General features: G+C 43.4%; 1 protein-coding gene across 7 annotated transcripts in view; it reads right to left on the bottom strand.

Moving 5' to 3' along the window:
• LOC102123122 (uncharacterized) overlaps nt 1-15,098 on the bottom strand; it is a 31,124-nt gene that overhangs the window by 12,469 nt on the left and 3,557 nt on the right. For 3 of the 7 annotated variants that reach the window (XM_015441243.4, XM_074024853.1, XM_074024855.1), the window contains exons 1-2: nt 8,858-8,982; nt 6,176-6,274 (exon numbers count right to left, since the gene is read on the bottom strand). In XM_015441243.4, the coding sequence (XP_015296729.1) occupies nt 6,176-6,184 (9 nt within the window). In that variant the 5' untranslated portion in view covers nt 6,185-6,274; nt 8,858-8,982. Of the gene's footprint in view, nt 1-6,175; nt 6,275-8,811; nt 8,983-15,098 lie in introns of those variants that run through there. The other 4 variants (XM_045379628.3, XM_074024854.1, XM_015441242.4 and 1 more) reach the window with 2 other exon arrangements.

Here is a 15,098-nt window from a genome sequence, read left to right as displayed (position 1 = left end):
ATAACATTAGCTAATCAGCTGTCAAAGTGATGCATTTCATCTCACTGATGACCTCAGGTATCTCACGTATTTTTTACATTTCAGAGTACACATTTCATAATGACAACCTAGGTCTTGTGTGTGTTGTACTTTAAACATTTGTTTTACACAAATTCCTCCCCTGTAGATGGTTTAAATGAACGGAAGGCATATGGTTTAGATGAACAGCAGCTTGATGTCACAAAAGGTATCTGAATCAGGCCAGAGGTGGTGGTGCATGTCTAAAGTCCCAGGTACTCAAGAGGCTGAGGCAGGAGGATTGCCTGGGATGCTTGAGTCCAGCCTGGGCAATATAGTGAGACCCTGTTTCTAAAGACAAACAAACAAAAAGGTATCTCAATCAAAACAAGAAAAAATTTGTCACAGATAAAATGAAGTTGATCTCCAAGACTGTGACTTCTAATGTCTTGAGAAGAAGAGTACTATTATAATAAATGTTTGAATCTGTATAATCAGTACTTGATAAGAAGGAATCAAAGAAGTACAATAAAAGTTATTTCAATATAGGACAAATTTCCGTTGGAAATAAAAATTTTCCTGAGACTGTGTGGAAGAGGCAACAAATGATTGCCTAACAGCTCTTGATAACCCCACTAAGTTGTAAAGATAGTTGGTAACTTATAAATATGCTACATAAGAGACAAAATAATATAATTTAAGCACTATTAATTTACTTAAATAGTGAATGTCTCCAAGTCTGATAACGAAATGCATCAAAAAATACCCACCGCTCTCACTAGAAGAACATACACAACTGTGCCTGTTTGATGAGCAAGAGAGTTTTTAAAATGTTACAGTACAGCTCCCAAATACTACTGCATGTTGAAGTAAGGATCTTTAAGATAACATGGAACGAGACCTAGTTCGCTCCCTAAAAATTAAAAATGGGTCTTCTTCCTAACAAGATAAATCAGCTCAAGACTTACCAGGGCTTGCTGTATGGTTAGGCATATGCATCTTGGTTTTGACATGTCACAGAGCAAAGCCTGTTCTTAAGCTGGGCTGACATAGAGATGGGATTCAATGGTACACACCTGAGCAGCTATGCTGATTCCTTAAATACTGAAATATTGCCACACTCACTGGTAAACAGCTACTGCACTGAGTGCTGCTAGTGACCAGATTTCTCCATAAGGAATTCAGCAACTGAAGATTAATGCCCAGCATGGCAGCAAACGCCAGGATCCCAGCTAAGATATGTTCTGCTGTGTGCCTTTGCCTTGTTGGTTGTCAAATATGAACATCACCCCTACCCTTGTATGACTCTTTGCAGAGTAATGCTCCTGTTGAAGAAATACTCAAATACATCAGTAGTTTTATTTAGAAACCTTTTTAATGGAAAAAAAAAATGAGTCAATGTTAACTGCTACTGTCAGAACGATGCACAAAAATGTTAAGGAGGTTATCTATAAAGAAAGCAAAAGTATGGCTCCAAGAAACATCAATTACATGCATCAGCTGTTTAAAAAGCTTCCATCTCTGAAACACTTCTTAATACAAGGATATCTAAGGAAGTGACTTGTCACTTCAAAAAAGGAAAGGAATGTGAATCAGGTCTAAAAAGTAAAACTTGTGCTGGATAGGCCTGGGCACTGCTATTCATCAATTCTACTGTAACTCAAACACTTCAATACAAACTCTTTAAAATTTTGGGCAGGAAAGTGTTCCACACACATCATTTATTGTGTAGACATTAATGAAGAAGCTTTTGCTACACAAAGTCCTCAAGAGACACTTTTTAGCTGCACACATGAACTAATGCATTCTGTGTTTTAATTATCTGACATTTTCCTCTCAGCCAATGAGACCATGAATACCTTGCAAATGCTTTTTATAATTATTTTGATTTAATTTAAAAATTACTATCATTAAAGAAACTTAAAAATATAGTCTCCAGTATTTCTACCCTCAGTGATTTCCCCCCACTCCTTTTTTTTTAAATTTTATTTTTTAGGAGACAGGATCTTGCTCTGTCGCCCAGGCTGGAGTGCAGTGTTACAATCATGGCTGATTGCAGTCTCAACTTGTAAGGTTTGAATGATTCTCCCAACCTCGGCCTCTCAAGCAGCTGGGACCATAGGCGCTCATCACCAGGCCCAGGTAATTTTTTTAATTTTTGGTACAGATGATGTCTCACTATGTTGCCCAGGCTGGTCTCAAACTCCTGGGCTCAAGTGATCCTCCTGCCTTGGCCTCCCAAAGTGCTAGGATTGGAAATCTTTCACCCCCATGTTTACTCCCGTGTCACTCGACCTCCTAAAAGCAATTATAATTTATAGTTAGTATAATCTGTTCAAACAGTTCCTTATACTGATGTCTATGATTATGTATATATTTCACTTACTGATAATGTCAATTATTAGCTGAATAATATTATATAGTACAATTATGCCCTGTCTTACTTACTAACCCCCATGCTTATTTTCAGTTGGGTAAATCTTAATTTTTTTTTTTTTTTTTGAGACGGAGTTTTCTGCCCTCGTCACCCAGGCTGGAGTGCAGTGGCATGATCTCGGCTCACTGCAAACTCCACCTCCCATGTTCAAGCAATTCTCCTGCCTCAGTTTCCCAAGTAGCTGGGATTACAGGCACCCACCACCATGCCCAGCTAATATTTTTGTATTTTGAGTAGAGATGGGGTTTCACCATGTTGGCCAGGCTGGTCTCGAACTCCTGACCTCAGATGATCCACCCGCCTGGCCCCTCAAAGTGCTGAGATTATAGGTGTGAGCCACCGCACCCGGCTGGGTAAATCTTAATTTTTTACTATGATGTTGCATAGGTCTTGAATTATTTTTTTTTAATTGATTCATAGATGTCATTCTCTCCATTGAGACCAGGACTTCACAAAATTACTTAACCTCAAAAAAATTTTTAATTACACTATTTTGACCCAGCAACAATACGATCAAATTGTTTTTGAAGTGAAAAAAAAACAATTAAGGGTGGGAGTAAAGTGTTGCCTTGCACTCAAAGACATCCTCAAAGAGTTCTTCAGGTAGAAGTAAAACAGAAGGAAAATGGAAGCATGAAAACACAGGAATAAATTAAGAGTTCTAAAGCAGTAACTATAAATAGAGCAATAATAATACTGTGGAGTTAAATCACCATAGGCATCTCATCCTGTTCAGGAGAAACAAAGGAAAAAAGAATAGATGGGATAAATGGAAAACAAACAGAAATACAGTAGTTTTAAAAACATATCTACAAGTATTATATTAAATATGTAATAAACACTAAAAGATTAAGATGATCAGGCTAGCCTTTTTAAAACTAGTCAATTATATGCTGCTTACAAGAGGCATACTTTAAATATAATCTTTAAAGGCAGAGGTTCTCAAAAGCCATGCATTAAAATCATCCTGGATACCTGTAATCCAGCTACTGGGCTACTTGGGAGGCTGAGGCAGGAAGATAACTGGAGGCCAGAAGTTCAGAACCAGTCTGGGCAACACAGCGAGACCCCATCTCAAAAAAAAAAAATAATAATAATCCTGGGAAACCCAATAAAAATGTGTTTTCTTAGGTGCCACCAAGAGACCATGATTCAGGAGGTCTGGGGAGGGGTCCTAGAAACAGCATTTGGGCTAATGGATTCCATCTATTCTATACATCACACTTTCAGCTTTTTCTTTCTTCTGTTACCAAATCAGTAGCAGGAAAGAAGAGGTGTCTAGCTCTAGCTATCCTGGTCTCGCTCACAGATGAGGAATTCATCTGAATGCCTATTACCAACTGGGCACTATTCTAAGAGTCAGGAATACAAAGGTGAACAAAACAAAGTTTCTCCTCTTAATATTCTAACAAAGGAGAAAAACATTAAACATAAGGTCATACATGTCAGGTAGTGACATGTGACAAAAAACAAAAGAAGGTAAAGGGTGATTAAGAGTGATAGGGTGTTTATTGTAGATGATATGGTCAAGGTAAGTCTAAACGAAGAGGTAAGGTTTGAACAATAATCTGAGTGAAATGGGAGGGCAAGCTATGTCAACATGTAGGGGGATGGGGGAGCAAATGCAAAAGTCCAGAGACAAGAAAAAGCAGAGTAAGTCTGAGAGACAGCAAATTCACTACTGTCATTAAAATGAAGAGAGGTAAATATTTATAGAAAATGAGGTCTAGGAAAGCCAGGAGCTGAAGCACAAAGGGCCTTATAGGCCATGGTTAGGATACTGGATTTCATTCCAAGTAAGACAGGAAGGCAATAAAGGTTCCGGGCATGGGAGTGAAATAATGAGCCCCATCACAGTCTCGCTACAGTGTCCTTCATCATTTTTCACCACCCTCTTAATATCATCACTCACCATCATCGACCTTACTGACCCTCAATGTATATTACAACTTCTTACATCTGACTCAGTCACTAACTGGTTACGTGGACATGTCACTCTCTTCCCCGGGCCTCCTTTTCTTCATCTGTAGAATGGGAAACTTGGACAAGATCACCCATAATTATCTTCCCGGCTTTACTGTTTTATAAGCCTAACACTGTGCTGTCTAATACACTAGCTACTAGCTACATATGGCTAAATTTAAATCAAGTAACATTTAAAAATTCAGTTTCTCAGTCATGCTAGTATACACAAGTCTTTGTAGCCACATCTGGCTAGTGGCTTCTATATTAAACACTGTAGATATAGAACATTTCTACTGTCAATCATCACAGAAAGTTCTATTGGACAGTGCTGTACTAGCTGATTTCTGCATCTGCCTCACCTTACTCTTTCTCCATTCTCTGTATTTTAACCTAGAGGTTTGTGTTTTTTTATACATATTTAACCTATATAATGTATTTAACCTCTACGTATTTTTATCTATGTGTAATTTTTTTTTACTAAATGAATATTCCATCCCTTCCCTATTGATTTAAAATAACATCAGTACATCATATAATTAAACTAGTATACATTAAATTCTATGAAGACAAAGACAGGGCCTATTTTTATTTATCACAGCACTTAGCATAAGGTCTTTAATAACTATATGTTCAGTGAATGAATATTTCCATTCTTATGGAATTCTTATACTTGGATTTGTTTCTTAACATCATATGTTTCTTCTGGCTCCATTCCACACTATCTACTGTTTTCATTATTATAGATATATACAGCTTTTATTTTAATGTAGATTTAAGTGCTCTCCCATTACTCTTTTTCAAAAAAAGTTCTATTTTTTACATATTAATTCCACTTAACTGGATGACCTAGAATAACATAGCTGTGGACACTGAGAATGTCCCTAAAATGGTACCTCATTATTCCCTGGAATACTATTCTTTAAAGCCCACAGAGTGCTTGGAAAAATCCCTGCCCTAGCTGACCCACACTTTAATATTCAAGACTCAACACATCTCACTCCTCAAAATCACTTTGAGCAAGAGACTCTGCCCTGTTCTGTGACTAAGACCACCTGACAACCCTCCTGTCTCGCCTTCTTTTCAAACCTAGGTCTGTGGAAAAGCTTTATTTATGCTAGTGGTTACATCTGAACATACACCTCAATCTCAATGAATCAACTTACTACAGTGAAGGTTTTCATATACCAGTGAGTGTATTTTTTTTTTTTTTTTTTTTTTTGAGACGGAGTCTCACTCTGTTGCCCAGGCTGGAGTGCAATGGCCGGATCTCAGCTCACTGCAAGCCCCGCCTCCCGGGTTCACGCCATTCTCCTGCCTCAGCCTCCCGAGTAGCTGGGAGTACAGGCGCCCGCCACCTCGCCCGGTTAATTTTTTTTGTATTTTAGTAGAGACGGGGTTTCACCGTGTTAGCCAGGATGGTCTCGATCTCCTGAACTCGTGATCCGCCCGTCTCGGCCTCCCAAAGTGCTGGGATTACAGGCTTGAGCCACCGCGCCCGGCCCAGTGAGTGTATTTTTGCATCTTGAGAGCTTCTAACAGACACTAAACCCAGAGGAGGTGCCGAACTATTTCTTGAGTGAAGATAAAAATGCTGGCTGTGGAAAAAAAGATGACTAAGCTTTTGGGGACTTTTACTGGAAAGCAAGATATGAGGAACGAGTCACTGGATGAATGGAACCTTGTTAGGTTGGAGTATTTTGGAAGAAAAACAAAATGTTCGTATAACCTAAAAAATAAGATGGCATTTTAGGGAAGAGAGAAGAAATGCTTCCTTACCTTGGACATGGCTTTAAGGATTCCAGAATTTGACAGTTCTTCTGTCCTACTCCTTCAGGCTCCTCTCCAGGAGAGGGATGGTATCCTGAGAAAGTAGAGCTGGAGAAGGAAAAAAAACCATAAAATGCCAGGCCTGCCCTGCAGCTGTCAGTATCATCAGCCTAGAAACCTTTCCTTCTCTTTCTCCTTCTTTCCCCAACCTCAGGAGTAAATTAGAGATATCACTGAGCAAGTCATTTATATCTAAATTTACAATTCTTTTGCCCACATGCTTTGGATCTTAAGAATACAACATATGGGCCAGGTGCGATGGCTCACACCTGTAATCCCAGCACTTTGGGAGGCTGAGGCGGCGGATCACGAAGTCAGGAGATCAAGACATGAGGCCAGGAGATGGAGACCATCCTGGCTAACATGGTGAAACCCAGTCTCTATTAAAAAATACAAAAAATTAGCCGGGTGTGGTGGTGGGCGCCTGTAGTCCCAGCTACTCGGGAGGCTGAGGCAGGAGAATGGCATGAACCCGGGAAGCGGAGCTTGCAGTGAGCCAAGATCACGCCACTGCACTCCAGTCTGGGCAACAGAGCAATACTCTGTCTCAAAAAAAAAAAAAAAAAATACATGTTCTGTGCTTAGGTTACCTTTCCTTTTATAATTTAAAACAAAAACAGCAATTACACAATGGCATTACCAAGCAAGGATTTCCCTCTCTTTCACACACGAAGGCTCTTCATCTGAGTAATTAATTATTCAAGGCATCATGGTAATAAGGAATTAAGCCAAACTGGAAACCAGGTCTAACTTTTAATTCTTTCCACCCGATCATGATGTTGAAAGGAAATATGTTCCCACCCTTTCTGCAAGGATGAGAGATAAAGCTACAAAATAAAATTTCTCAGAGAAAGCATCTCTATACACAGAGTGAGCATCAGAGGGTCCATGTGGTGTGGTGGACACTCGATCAAAGAGTCAAGACGGCCTGCTTCAGGTCCTGGCTTATGACAACCCACAATTGAAAACTAATCTCTTGACTTTTCTGGGCAATCTCCTCAGAGAGAAAGAAGGAGAGAGGGAAGGAGGGGCTATGCATGAACAGTCATCCAAACCCTTATCATTAATTCTTATCCACCAGACCTCACTGTCTTGAAGAATAAAGCTATTACCTAAGAAGCAGCATAACTCAGTGGTAAGAATGACTAGGCTTAAGGATCAGAACACTTGGTCTCAAACAGCCAAACCACGACATGCTACCTCTACAACCTCTGGCAAGTTAGGTAACCACTGCAAACCTGTTTCCCTATCAGTGAAACGGTAACTATTCCCTATCAATTGTTGGGAGGATTCTGAAATGATCTACATAAAGCATTGAGCACAGTGCTTGGTACATCCTTTCTTAAATAAATTTTCATCTTTCTGTCATTTATTTTCATAAATAGCACATGGTAGGTCTCCCATTCCTTTTTCCTGTTAAATTCCTCACATGCCCCCAGAGACTGAGAGGGATGGAAAAACTACTGTGCCAGAGGACAAGCAGCCAGTGTTTTCAGGCTTAAGTCTGAGGCTCCTGTCTGTCTCTCCCTTTCCAGCTCTCTTCCCCTCTCCCTTTTTCCATCTTCTCCCCTTCATCTCCATCTCTCTGTCTCTCCACCACAACAGCAGTCTCCCAAACCCCAGAGAACACCAGCATCTCCAAGCACCCACATAGCTTCCTGCCCACACAAATCACAGACAACAAACCACACAGTTTGTCACTCTGGCACCTCCCCTGGCAACCTATGGACATGCCCCCACATTGTAGCCCGCCCTGCTCTCACAATGGGTCATATAAGGCCATTCTGAGTCACACTGTCACACTCATTGTCGGAATGACACACAGTGCTAAGTCACACAATCTCCCTCAGTCTCACATAATCACACACAGTCATGCACAATTTCACTGTCACATACAATCTTAGTCCAACAACACGAACTCTGTTCACATAGTTTCACATACAGTGACAGTCTCACACACTGTCACACAAATTCTCAGTCGCAGTTTCACGTGGTCCCACATCAACAGCCACATACCGTACACAACCACACATAGCCTCACACACGGTGACACGGCCTGACATACTGTCACAGTCTCACGTGATTCTACACACATGGTCAAACTCTGTTCACAAAGTCACACACACTGTCACATAGTCTTACATTATCCCGCACACACAGGTCACACACACAGTGACATGGTCTTACACACTGTTCACACACGGTCTACACATAGTGACAGTTTAACACTGTCACACACTCCCAGTCTCACACATGGTGATGTGGTCTTAAACACAACCCACACGGTCCCATATACTGTCAAAGGCTCCCGCACATACAGGGGCAACGGTCTCATATTGTCACACACATTCTCACACCCAGTCTCACACTGTCACACACAATCCCACATTTGTCCCACATGGTCTCACACTGACACACATATTCACACACGGTCTCACACACATTCTCACACTGTCACACACAGTCTCACATTCTCACACAGTCACATGGTCTCACACACGGTTCCACACTGTCAAACACATTGTCACACACGGTTCCTTAATGTCACAACATTCTCACACACTGTCACACACGGTCCCACACACGGTGGCATGGCCGCTCTCGGCGTCAGCTCCATCCCGCGCTCCTCACCGCCTCCTCCCTCCGGTGGGTACTTCCTTCGCGCGGTCCTTGGAGGCCGGGGCTGGGCCAGGGCCCGGGCCAGGGCTCGATCCTGGCCGCCGGCCGCGCTCACAAAGGCGCCGCAGCGCTAGGGCAGGCCGCAGGGGCCGCTGGGAAATGAAGTCCAGGGCCGGCGCGGCGCAGAGGATGCTGGGATGGTGGCCGAGGGTCCCTGGCGGCCGCAGGTCTCGCCGCTCGTTGCGGGTAGTTTCTGCTGCGCCGCCTTCCCTAGTAAGCCCACCTCCGCTGGCCTTCAGAACCCCACTCGGACCAGCTGAACCCTCTCAGGCCGTTCGACCGCCCGTTCACCCACCCGTTCCACCTGAGGCCTGGGAGGACCCGCTCTGACTGCGCAGGCGCAGCTGGCTCGGGTCCCCAAAGGCTGGCAGGCCGGGGCGCTAGCGCGGTGACGCGCACGCGCAGTAGCCGCGTCCGCGCTCAAGCGCTCGGTGTGGGCTTGTGAGCCCAGCGCTGAGAAAAGGGAGCCTGGAGGACCAGTGTGTGGCCAGAGCCAGCTGGAGAGGGGCCCGGTAGGACGTACGGGTGATTAAGCTGTCTGGCAGCCCGGGCTTTCTCTTTCCTTTCCCTTTCTGTTTCTTCTCTCCCCGCCTTACCCTGTTTTTCATTCACCATTTATTGAGCGCCTACTGTGTCGGGCACTGTCGTAGGCCCTGGGCACACGGCAGTGAACAATCAGACAAAATCCCCACTTCATGAAGCAGCGTTCTAATGCGGGAAGAATTCAATAGGAAAAAATTAATAATAAAGGACACTGATGCATACTGGGAAGTAATGCGTGTTATGAAGAAAAGCGAAGCAGAGTGTTAAGACCATTCTTTCAGTTCTTCCTTCCTTCAGTTATGCCCTCTGAATCAGTGGAAAAAACAAAAGGTGCATTTTTTTTCCTATTATCTCGAGAACTAATCATAACAAGACTTCTCTGACCAAATATGGGGGAGTTTCCCACACATACCAAGCACCCGCATACCAAGCAAGCAGTGAGTTCAATGAGTTCTGCAGTGAACACCAGCTGGGTGTCCTCCAGTTCAATTCCGACGCTGTCTACTTGGAGATGGGTCAGACACCATTCGCTGAGGGCTCAGTTCCCAAGCCTGCCTCCCCCTTCCCACTAGTCACAAGTCCAGTCTCTGGAACATCTGACCCCACCAACTTCAAATTGGGATTTTCACCACCCCCTCTTTGCAATTCAGTATTTTGCTAGAGTGGCTCACAGAACTCAGGAAACACTTATGTTTACTGGTTTATTATAAAGGATATTACAAAGGATATAGATGAAGAGATGCATAGGGCGAGGTACAGAAGAAAGGGTGTTGCACCCAGGAACCTCCACATGTTCAGCTATGTGGAAGCTCTCCGAACCCTGTCTTTTGGGAGTTTTACGGCTTCATTACATAGACATGGTTGATTAAAATCCCCTCCCCTCCTTGGGGTTGTGGGTGGGGTTGAATGTCCCAGCCTTCTAGTCATGCCCTGGTCTTTCCATAACCAGTCCCCATCCTGAAACTATATAGGGGATGCCAGCTATCAGTCAACTCATTAGCATACAAAGAGTTTTTACTCTTACTTTGTAGTTTCTAAGGATTTTAGGAGTTCTGTGCTAGGAAGATCAAATATATATTTCACAATATCATACTCTCTTATTCCTATTCTTCAATGTTTTTGAAAATATTTTATAAACTCCTATCTCTAGTTCTATCTCCCAATCCTGTACCATCCCTTCCAAAATCCTGTTATGCCCTTCAATTGTTTCATTTAATTGTCTGATCAAAGTTGCCAGTGACAAAGAGCATCATAGAAGCTGGGAATTTTATTTGAGAAAATAAAAAAAATGCAACTATGATAGCAGCAAATACTAACTGAAACTTCTTTTTTTTTTTGAGAGGGAGTCTTGCTCTGTTGCCAGGCTGGAGTGCAGTGTTGCTACCTCAGCTCAATGCAACCTCCACCTCCCGGGTTCAAGCGATTCCCGTCTCAGTCTCCCAAGTAGCTGGGATTACAGGCACACGCTAACATGCCTGGCTAATTTTTTTTTTTTTTTTTTTTTTAATCTTTAGTAGAGACAGGGTTTTACGATGTTGGCCAGGCTGGTCTCGATCTCCTGACCTCGTGATCCCCCACCTTGGCCTCCCAAAGTGCTGGGATTACAGGCATAAGCCACCATGCCCAGCCAGGGTCCTGAGATTTATTTTCCTTTCACATCTATCCGATTGAAAACTATACAACTTTTTAAAAGAATAATCACATGGCAATGAAGCAACATGTAAAAATACTTCTTGTGTTAAGGTTTCTTAAAGGAGGAACAAAACTGATGAAATTGCATTATGACTGCAACATTGGAAAACTATTCCTATGAATAAAAAGTAAAAGGAACACAATCCACAAAAATTGTAGTTGGGTTGTGTTTGAGTGTTGAAATTGTTAGAAATAAATTTTCGGGCTGAGTGCGGTGGCTCATGCCTGTAATCCCAGCACTTCGGGAGGCCGAGGCAGGCAGATCATGAGGTCAGGAGATTGAGACCATCCTGGCTAACACAGTGAAACCCCGTCTCTACTAAAAATACAAAAAATTAGCCAGGTGTGGTGGCAGGTGCCTGTAGTCCCAGCTATTAGGGAGGCTGAGGCGGGAGAATGGCATGAACCCAGGAGGCAGAGCATGCAGTGAGCTGAGATTGCACCACTACACTCCAGCCTGGGTGACAGAGCAAGACTCCATCTCAAAAAAAAAAAAAAAAAAAAAAAAAAAAAAAAAAATTTGCTGCCGCAAAAGAAGTAGCACTCTAACATAAATTTTCTCAGCAAGGCAATTTTACTTCTATAGAAGGGTACATCTTGCAGATGGAGCAATGGTGAGAGCACACCTGAACAAGGGAGGGGAAGGGGTTCTTATCCCTGATGTAGGTAGCCCCTACTGCTGTGTCTTTCCCCTATTGGCTAGGGTTGGACCACACAGTCTAAGCTAATTCTGATGGGCTATATTAAAGATAGCAGCGGTAAGAGCCAGACTGGTGGGGTGAGCAGTTTTGGCAGGAAAGACTGTTATGGAACAGGTGACTAAAGGTGACTTAGGTTAGAGCAGGTGACCAGGGGTGACTCACGATGGAGCAGGTGACCAGAGGAGCAGATGTGAACTACTGATCAGAACTGGCAGGGAAGTTGTTTACTGAAACTAGGGGCAAGGAGATGAAGAGAATGAGGAAGTTAAACTTTAAAATGGAGAACAAAGAACTGAACATACTGACATACTGATTCTTTGAAGAGAAACTTAGAACTCACTGTCTTGAACAAAATTATGATTGATATCTTCCCCTCGCTTTTTCAAACCAGACAGACAAGACTTGTTTAAAATAAGGCATCAGTAAACTTCCAGGTTTTGGCAGTCTTTTCGACATTTCACAAATGCGTGAAGAGAGTAGGCATCTTTACGAAACCACCTTTGCAAAGACTGTATCAGTGAGAAAAATTATTACAGTAAACTGAGCTAACCCCTTTCCCTTAATTATTCCTGGGCTATAGGGCTGAGCTAACTTTGGAACACACTTACACTATAGTCTAAATAATGGACGAATGGGAGCCATTCGTCTGAGAGGAGAAGAGGACGGGTCCTGCTAAGGTGGTGCCATTATTCAACTGTCAGCCATTACTCCAAAAGTTTTAAGATATGCAACTTCCCCAATTACTACTGCAAATAACATCACCACTGTAGAACCTCAGATTGGCCTTTTGAGATATCTTTTCGGGTTTTCTCATGTCTGACACCCATGGCTCCACCTGGACCTGATGGTTCCACTTGGACTAACCAATCCAGCTCCCGTGGCACCACCCAGCAGCAATTCAGCCCACACAAGGAGAGCTCTGACCCCCTATGATTTCATCTCTAGCCCAACGAATCAGCAGCAAGCACCCGTTACCTGGCCACTCTTACCCCTTCCCCCAAACTGACTTTGAAAAACCTCTAATATAAGAGCTTTGGATGAGATGATTTGAGTACGAACTCCATTTCCCATGTGGTGTGGCCAGACTCATGTCTGTTAACCTCTTTCTCTACTACAATGCCATGGGCTTTCTTTATGCAGTTGGCAGGAAGAACCCCTTGGGCAGTGGTTACATTTAGCCAAGGAGGCTAGATGGTAACATTTTTTATTTTTAGCCATTATCTCTTAAGCTTCTCCTTTTGGCAGAACCTTCTACAAAGCTTGGTAAGAGTCACTAAGTAAACTTTGATTTGCTTAAAAACCACATATATTCTTTGTCTCAGGTGAGCAGCAACTACTTGGGCTGGTGGTGCAGAGGTAAAAGAACTTACCAAGATAGTTGTGGGTAAAGAAAGGCAGATAGATTTATTTATTTATTTATTTTTATTTTTATTTTTTTTTGAGATGGAGTCTCGCTCTGTCGCCCAGGCTGGAGTGCAGTGGCCGGATCTCAGCTCACTGCAAGCTCCACCTCCCGGGTTCATGCCATTCTCCTGCCTCAGGCTCCCGAATAGCTGGGACTACAGGCACCCGCCACCTCGCCCGGCTAATTTTTTGTATTTTTTAGTAGAGACGGGGTTTCACCGTGTTAGCCAGGATGGTCTCGATCTCCTGACCTCGTGATCCGCCCATCTCAGCCTCCCAAAGTGCTGGGATTACAGGCTTGAGCCACCGCGCCCGGCGAAAGGCAGATTTATTAAAGACAGTATGAAAGTGTGTTATCAGGGAGCGACAGGCAGAATCAGCAGAAGAGGAGCTGACTGCAAGGAAACAAAGGCTAGCTGGAGATTTTATAGGATGGTTCCTGGGCTGATGGATAACGCCAAGGCAGCAGGGAGCTAACCTGCATTCTTCTGTCACTCAAGGTGTTTGATGATAAATGTTTGCGTGCGTTTGATGATAAGCAGGGAGTTTGTGAATTATGTTCATGATTTGCTCCGGAGGGCTGTATGTCCTGGGCCATAAAGAAAAGCAAGCCTATAGCTTATCTGCTTCCTTTTTTGTTTATATATCCTGGACCATGAAGAAAATGCAGATCTATAGCTTATTTGCTTTATCTCTTTGCTTTCCGCTGGTCCCACCAGCCTGACTCCTTTTCCCTAAGTAGGAATCCACATTCTTCCTAATGGGTAATCAGCAGACATATGTCTACCTAGCACACCTAAGTTTAACATAATTATCTAAATGCAAAATCTTGAGGAATAAAGACAAAAAACCCTCTACCAGGCACAGTGGCTCATGCCTGTAATCCCAAGTGACATAGGAGTTAAAAAGAAATTATTTAGGCAGATAGTGAGGGTAAGGAAATCCTCGGTACGGTTTTCCTTTTAATGAAAAGCAGCCCCTGAGTCATTTCTAACAAAGAGCAGCCTGAAAAATGAAGCCGCAGACATAGATAAGCAAGCTGGAAGCTTGCACGGGTGAATGCCGGCAGCTGTGCCAATAGGAAAAAGGTACCTGGGGGCCAGGCATGTCCAACATGGCAGCTCCATCTTCCCTTTTGTCAACCAAAAGGGAAGTGTACAGTAAGGAACAGACAGCATGGCCCTGGCCAGGCAGGGACCCCATCTGCATAATAAAAGATTAGGGTGGGACAGCCAGCTTCTGATTGGCACACCTGGTCCAACCAATCTTTGGGGCCTATGTATATCAGACACCACCTCCTGAAGCCAGTCTACAAAACCCCGTGCCCCATGGAAGTCCTACCTGGGAGCCCTTCTCTCTCTGCAGGAGCTAGAGCTGTTCTCTTTTCTCTTTCGCCTATTAAACCTCTGCTCTTAAACTCACTTCTTGTGTGTCCGCGTCTTCGATTCCCTTGGCGTGAGACAACGAACCTCAGGTATTTACCCTAGACAACGACGCAGCATCATCAGCATTTTGGGAGGCTGAGGCAAGATGATCACTTGAGCTCAGGAATTCAAGATCAGCCTGGGCAATACAGTGAGACCCCCCCATCTCTTAAAAAAAAAAAGAAAAGAAAAGAAAAATTAGCTGGTGTAGTGGCACGCACCTGTGTTCTCAGCTACTTGGGAGGCTGAGGTAGGAGGATTGCTTAAGCCCAGGAGGTTGAGGCTGCAGTAAGCTGTATTTGTGCCACTGTGGCAAGCCAGATCTCACAAAAGCTGAACAGGCAGGCCTCCATAACAACTGTTCCAGCATTGACTAAATGGTTAGGTTAAATATTAAAGGGTGAGAGAGTCAGTGCCCTAACACAAAGG

The sequence above is a fragment of the Macaca fascicularis genome, chromosome 19, assembly GCF_037993035.2.
Source record: "Macaca fascicularis isolate 582-1 chromosome 19, T2T-MFA8v1.1".
In the NCBI taxonomy this organism is placed as follows: Eukaryota; Metazoa; Chordata; class Mammalia; order Primates; family Cercopithecidae; genus Macaca; species Macaca fascicularis.
The sequence above is the reverse complement of the archived record's forward strand: the minus strand, read 5'-3'. Positions and strand labels throughout refer to the sequence as shown.